The 7,828-nt window shown below is 42.6% G+C and overlaps 1 protein-coding gene across 1 annotated transcript; it reads left to right on the top strand.

Annotated features, from left to right (window-relative positions):
- The first annotated feature begins 1,228 nt into the window (after positions 1-1,228).
- On the top strand, positions 1,229-7,014 carry ackr3a (atypical chemokine receptor 3a). Its single transcript, XM_068329034.1, has 2 exons — positions 1,229-1,364; positions 4,061-7,014. Exon 2 carries the CDS (start codon positions 4,108-4,110, stop codon positions 5,236-5,238), a length of 1,131 nt encoding a protein of 376 aa, XP_068185135.1. The 5' UTR covers positions 1,229-1,364; positions 4,061-4,107; the 3' UTR covers positions 5,239-7,014.
- The last annotated feature ends 814 nt before the right edge of the window (positions 7,015-7,828 follow it).

Here is a 7,828-nt window from a genome sequence, read left to right as displayed (position 1 = left end):
ACTAGATTTTATTTTTAGAGTTATGGCCCTGAATGAATCATTTTCACCTGTCTCAGAACGCAGGAGAATGAAAATGAATGACAAGAACAAGCAAAGAAATTAATAAAATTACTGTATTGTGTAATAATAACATCGGTCATTATGAATGAATATTAATGCAGAATGCTGCACAAGATACAGAAAATGATTGAGGAAAATAACATATAAACGAAATATACTGTTTGATATGAATTGGCTGTATTATTTATTATTACGTATTATTAAAGAGCAATAACTATATCATAACAAAAACAAAAAAAGTGAAAACTGTCAAATTTTCTAACTTCAGATGGATGGATGGATGGATGGATGGATGGATGAGGATGGATGGATGGATGGATGGATGGATGGATGGATGGATGGATGGATGGATGGATAGATAGATAGATAGATAGATAGATAGATAGATAGATAGATAGATAGATAGATAGATAGATAGATAGATAGATAGATAGATAGATAGATAGATAGATAGATAGATAGATAGATAGATAGACATACCCATTAAGACCTTGGAAATTGTAATCCACATTTGAAAAATCCAATAACAAATGGACTGGATGCAAATTGGATCGTATATATATCAAATGACTAAGTTTTGATTCATAGGAGCAAAAATTATTTTACTCTCTATACCATGTTACTACAATTTAATTTAATTTAACTGTACTGCACAATCGATGCTGCTGGGTTCCCAGTTTTCTTCAGGATTGAACTATCTTTGGTTTGATTTGATTGATTTCCCCATTTTTCCACAAGGGTTTGTTTGTGAGGAAGATAAAAAGGTAACAATCCTGACGCTGAATTTTGCAGGATTTGTCCTAGTGTTCATTAAGATTATAATAGTTTCTGAAAATTTCATCAAAACTTCTCATTGTGCAAAAATGACTGAATTAACCTGCTCAGTTGTTGCTTAAAATATTAAAATATATGCAGACCGGCATTCTACGTGAAAACGTGCATGAAGTAACACGTGTTTTTCTGCCATGCTAATGTGTTGTATTATGTAGTTGTTTTTTTTACATATAAACAGGAAATTCCCCTCTGCTTTGCGCCCCAAACTGGCCCGGCCGGGTGATGGCTGTTTGTCGAGCGCCGGGGGCCGCGTCGTGTCAGAGCGCACGGTGGACAGGTCCAGCCTTGGAGGCGTAGCTTCTCTCAGTATCGGCAAGTGCAGAACTTAAACGGGCTCAGATTCATTGAAGGAGGCGGAGGGTGAGGCACTCAAAGTCCTCACAGAGGAGTTGGTTATCATTCAGCGCCAAAAAACTAAGCGACTGCAAATTTGATCTCTGCAAGAAGGGAGGGAGAAGGAATCAGAACAGGTAAGCTGCCAAACGAGCTGACGCAGGGAAAGGAAGCGAGTGCGCAATGAAAGTTCTTAGTTTTATAGTATTTATAGATTCAGATGTGCTCCATCGGTACACATAAACTACGTGTATCATGCTACTAAAGGGAATTTAGACTTTATAACTTTATTATTATGTTTTCCACACTGAGATAAAAACATATTCTGAATATTATCAGTAAAACAGAGACAGAACGTCCATGCAGAATTATGCAAATCAGCTTTAGTTGCGCTTCTTCAGTTTCGCGCTGTTTATTCTCTCCTCTCAAACACGGAGTCAAGCTGCTGTGTACCGAGCTGACATCCCATAAGAATAGTCTGTTTGCAGCCTGAACTGATATAAATCAACAATGACAACAGTGAAACTGTAAGTGATTACGGTCTGAGTCCTTTGCCTGGGTTCTTTACCTTCATTGCGTAAAGTACGCGCGCACGCACACACACACACACACACACACACACACACACACACACACACACACACACACACACACACACACACACACACACACACAAATCTACGCGCAAAAAAAAAAAAAAAAAGTCTTTTAAAGATTTCAACTCCAAACTTAAAGCGTGGAAACTAAGAACAAGCTGCACCTGCGCCATTCTTCTGCGCTGCATTAGCACATGAAACTGGTCACCAATCGCTTTTATTTTGTGTGTATTGAGTAACAATAGACTTTTTCAGCTAATTTGTAACTGGATGCTCGAGGGTTTAAAAGGGGGGAGACACAAGGGGGGGAGAGAGAGGGAGAGAGAGAGAGAGGTGGGCAGCCTGCACTATGCACTATCTTATGGTCCGGGTGTTAAAAGGTTAATTGGCTTGAAGCCTGTGGGGCTACCTGGCACCTCCAGTTACTTTCCATATAATAAAGAGTAATTAGACAGAGAGCATTGTGAGGGATTATCTCAGCATAGAAAATCCCTAGATTGAGTCGTACTCTCCAAACCCGCAAAATAATTGAAAGCAAAATTACCCGGCAGGAGTCTGACACTACTTGAAAGTGCTTCATCACCACGCAGTGACATAAGTGTGGAGATTAATTACTGAGTGGAATAATAAAAAAAAAGCAGCGCATGACTTGAGTAAGATCAAAATTCAAAGTTAAGTAGTTCCTCATTGTTTAGGAGGGAAAGGGCAAAAAGTTGCATCACGGCTTATGATATTTAAGATAACATAAAATACGTACAATATATAATTGAATATATTATATGAAGAGATGAAATGTCTGCCTTTGGCTGCTCCAGTGCATTAAATATGAATAAATATATAGGTGAGTTCAGGTTTCAGGCTTATTAGTTCAGATTTATAGAAAAAAGAAATCTACAGCACCATCTACGGTAACCTTGTACTCACATACGTTATGTCAGTATTCATTAGATTATTTATGCATAAAAGGAATTTTATTTTCTATTCTATCTGTCACCATTCACTATATCACACTGAATGTTTATGATGTATAAAAGCTTCAACGTCTAGTGTAGACATCAGATAAATGTTAAAGATTTAAACGGACAGTGTTTGGCTCCTCGAATGTGTTGTTGTGAAAGTTTGAAGTACATGGAAACACGCAAGTAAACCGAAGCCTCTTAACAAAAACAGACGGAACACACGCTAAAACACCGCACATTTTATGTATTCCAGGTGTCCTTGTATGCACTTATTTTCAAAATGACTTTCCTTTCATCATCCTCTGAGACTCTGTACCAATTATCCCGTGTGCAGCCTGCAGACAGATGTCTGACACGGTCACATTTCACTGCTTTCCGGCATGCTGTGTCACCCACTGGTCACTGACCCTGTTTTTAACCTCGCTTAGACCGTTTTGCAGGCGTGAAATCTCCCACTGATCTCTACACACGAGTTCACCTCGGATGCACAATTCGGTGTGAGGCAACAGCAGGGTTAAGTCACTTGTGTTCTGGTTTTGATCCATTACCTGCCACCTCTGATCTTTCACACTGAGGCGAGCTGCCAGTTAGAGGAGTTGAAAGAGACATCACGTTAAAAAAAACTTTCCACGTTTGAATGTTCTTTCAGGCTTAAAAAGAACCGTCCTGTGTGACTGGCACGCCAAGCTGCTGTAGACTACTGCCCCTGTGATCTTACATATTGCTGCAGTCACCTTTCCCATAACAATAACGCACCTCACACATGTGTGTGTGTATGTATAGGTTATGAGATTCAGCTGTGAAATGACGTATTGGGAAGCCATTTGTTTGATGGTCCGGGTGGTGAAAGCTCCTTTCTCACCCTCTCCTCCAGGAGCACAAGAGAAACATGGGATTTTTTTTTTTTTTTTTTACTATAACAAGCACGTTAATGGAAAACACTCTTTAAAATGGCATCAAGTTTCCCACCCCGAGCGAAGTCTTTATCTTGGAATGCCCAGAAAGCTTCGTGTATACACCCTGTTTGGATTTCTTGATCCCACTTCCTTATGTCAAATGTACTCTGTGCTAGTGGACCAAATGTAAACATTTATTGTACTGCACATCAGTCACACGGAACTCATTTGTGACATAGTACAGAGAGCCCCCATTACCTCCTGAAAACAGTGTTTGAACAAGTTAGTCAAATTAAGATTCCTCAGGTTCTGACGGCATACCCCCAGAGATTAAAGTTATATCTGCACTCAGAAATTTTGATGCGTTCTTCTATTTTTGCAGGATCTACCCCAGTCAGACGTGGCGTGTCGTTCTGCTGTCACAGAAAGATGAGTCTGAGCACCAGCGAGTTGGAGGACCTGTTCGAGTGGTTCGGAGACCCCAACGTTTCCGAAGCCTTCAGCAACCTGACCAGCGTGGACGCGATGGTGTGCGCCACGGCGTTCAACCGTAGCGCTCTGCTCCACTCCATGTGCGTCCTCTACACCTTCATCTTCATCGTCGGGCTGGCCGCCAACGCTCTGGTCCTCTGGGTGAACATCCGCGCGCAGAGAGACTCCACCCCTCGCCACGAGACGCACACGTACATCGCCCACCTGGCCGTGGCGGACCTGTGCGTGTGCGCCACCCTCCCGGTGTGGGTGAGCTCGCTGGCCCAACACGGCCACTGGCCCTTCGGCGAGGCAGCGTGTAAACTCACACACCTGCTGTTCTCCGTCAACCTCTTCAGCAGCATCTTCTTCCTGGCCTGCATGAGCGTCGACCGCTACCTGAGCGTGACGAAGCACAGGGACGACCAGGGGGGCGTGCGCAGGAAGCTGATCCGCCGGGGGGTGTGTCTAGGGGTGTGGCTTCTAGCTCTGGTTGCATCCTTGCCAGACACCTATTTCCTGAGAACCGTGAAGGCCACACACGGAGACGCCATGCTATGCCGACCCGTGTACCCAGACGAGAACCCCCGGGAGTGGATGGTGGGGGTGCAGCTGAGCTTCATCCTGCTGGGCTTCGCCCTCCCCTTCCCCGTCATCGCAATGTTTTACGTCCTACTGGCCAGAGCTTTCATCCTCTCCTCGTCTTCGTCATCCTCGGTGGACCAGGAGCGTCGCGTGAGCCGCAGGGTGATCCTAGCCTACATCGTGGTGTTTCTGGGCTGCTGGGGGCCCTACCACAGCGTCCTCCTGCTGGACTCCCTGTCCCAGCTGGGCCTGGTGCCGCTGACCTGCGGGCTGGAGAACGCCATTTACGTGGCCTTACACCTGACCCAGTGTCTGTCCCTGCTCCACTGCTGCTTCAACCCCATCCTCTACAACTTCATCAACAGAAACTACCGTTACGACCTCATGAAGGCCTTCATCTTCAAATACTCCACGAGGACGGGCTTGGCTCGGCTCATCGAGGCTTCCAACATGTCTGAGACCGAATACTCTGCTGTAGCCGTAGAAAATCCACCTCAGATCTGAGACTCAAGTAGCGTTTGATGAACACTGTTTGTAATGAATGGAAATACTGTATTGCTATGTAAAGTTACAGCTGATTTGTTCGCATCAGAATGTGTCTGACGTTCCTCTGTACAAGGAACCTGCTTTAGGAAAGCTTGAAGACAGGACAAGATCGACTCTGATGGACTGATTTAAAAGCACTTAAACAGTTTTATTATAGCAACTGTTACTGAAATCACATGAATATTGTCTTTTGTAAATCCAAAACAGTGACTTTAAGTGTGTGAACTCATTGCCTGTAAGCAGCGGAAGGATTGCATTGTGTGTGTGTGTGTGAGCGTGGCGGCAGGCTTTGAGTATAGATGGTTATCGGCTGAGTAGCATTTTAATCCTTTCTGTATCAACCTGTATTTATGGACTGCATATTTGAACTGTTTTTGCGTCTTTCACTTTGGTAATCAAAGTCTTCACACACTGATATCTGCTCAGTGCTCCACTTTGTGCGGCGCTGCCTCATCAAGTTAGTCGGGGAACCGACGACTCATCGTTTCAGTCCTGCTGCCTCACCGACGAGCACAACCTGACGACACATCGACTGGACCCGACAAATGACATAAATATAATTTGTGTACATTATACATGCATTATTTAAAGAGTATGTTGTCAGTGTGTCATGGTTAAATAATCAATATATATATATATATATTTTTTTTTTGGTGTTAAAGACTCTTATATGTACATTAAATATGAAACTATAGCCGGCTGCTCATGAACTCAATGCAAAGACTTGAACCAGAGGAACGTAGGTAGCCTCGCCCTGTCTGAAGGCAAAACAAAATCCATCTACAAGCACAGTCGACGCTAGCTAATTAGCACAGTACATCACCTATTTAAACTTTACAGAAACCAAAGTGTAAAAATGGACAGTTTCTCAGCCATTGCGCCAATCTGAGACAATTATAAGACATATTAAATTTATATTTAGCATACGAACATGAGAAAAGTGTTTTATCTTCTCATTCACAACTGGAACCCTGTAACTAAATAAATAAGCTTGTTTACCAAAACGTGGCATAGTGCCCTTAAAGAAAGCTTAAATGTATTTAAAATAGATTTACATCATCTGCAAATTATTAACTTTTAATGTCCCTTTTGGTTCCAAATAGTTAATGTTTAATAATTCCCTGGTGCCTTCAACTAGGACTACTGAGCTTAAAGTGAAGATAAATATACCTCCTGTATCCGAAACGTATGTTATGACACATTAATTGTGTAGTGCAGGTATTATATTTTTGCATCAGTGCAAACTGAACGATATTTACACCAACATGTGGTAATAATTCTGCTGTGTCAGCACAGTCCATCGATGACTGAAACCTTTATGACCAAATGATCTGAATGAATAATTTCACATTTTTTCCCACATTGGCAGCAGCTGCAGTGAACAACAGCCAAATGTTTAAAGGACCAAATAATAGACAGACATAATGTCATTAGTGTTTCAGAGTGACAGTGTAAGTGTGTCAGCGTGAACCCCAGAGATGACATCTTCTGTGTAAGCAGACTTTGTTTTGCTCACTGTGTGTTGTGGGGAGACATCTTCTTTTGATAACGTTTGTTAACACGGAACACATTTTATCATGTGATTGGTAACACGTACACTGAAAAGATTTCATGATGCCATTGGAAGAAACTGGAGACATGCACATGTGTCTGCAAGATCATAGGCATTCCTATGTATTGTGATGTGTAACATTTGTTTTGTCGTGCATTAAACTCAAGATTTCTTTTTTTGAATTTGTGATTTCTTTACTTCTTATCAAAATAATCTCACAATGTAATATTTTCCATGCCTGAAGACAACTACCATAGAGTGATTTAACGGAGAAGTGTGGAAACATGTTCCAGAAGGGCTTTTACTGCTCCGTTTGAGGCAAACAAAGTCATCCAGCCTCAGCCAAAACATCAGTATGTGTAGCTTATCCCAGCTGCCGTGTGACTTCATAAGTCATAGTTCAGTAATGAAATATGGGCTAAACCTGATGTAGAACATAGATTTCATAGACAACAAATTTAAAGATACCGACTGTTTACTTTTACCACCAGTCAAACGAGAAAGTTTAAATTGCGTTCTTGATTTGCATCCAGAACAAATTTATTGAAGCATGAATGAAGCACTCCTCAAAAGAGCCAACATGCCTCCCACCACCCCACAGGATGGTACAGCATGCTCATACCTGTGTGGCTTTGCTGTCTGATCCCACTTCTCACTATTTTCTCGCACAACTGTTACATGGGATAAGCGCTCCTGATTGCTTTCACCCTTTCGCTGCAGTACCAGACCTCCTGCGCTGTGGGAGAGACAGCACCCTGACAAAGCTTCAAGACCTCAGGCCTCCTTGCAATCAGATGTCAAATTTTGAGTACTTCAGTCTCCAGAGGGAAGCTTCTCTCCCCTCCTCCCAAAAGATAATCACAGTCACTGTTTCAAGGCTGCCCTTGTGCTTCTCGCTGTTCTGTTAGAAACGTCTAATGGTGTTATCCTGCTTCACAGCCGATGGGAGGAGGACTGACAGCACTGAATTGTCAGGAAACTAGCAACACAGATGGA

The sequence above is a fragment of the Antennarius striatus genome, chromosome 12 (genome assembly GCF_040054535.1).
Source record: "Antennarius striatus isolate MH-2024 chromosome 12, ASM4005453v1, whole genome shotgun sequence".
Lineage (NCBI taxonomy): Eukaryota > Metazoa > Chordata > Actinopteri > Lophiiformes > Antennariidae > Antennarius > Antennarius striatus.
The sequence above is the reverse complement of the archived record's forward strand: the minus strand, read 5'-3'. Positions and strand labels throughout refer to the sequence as shown.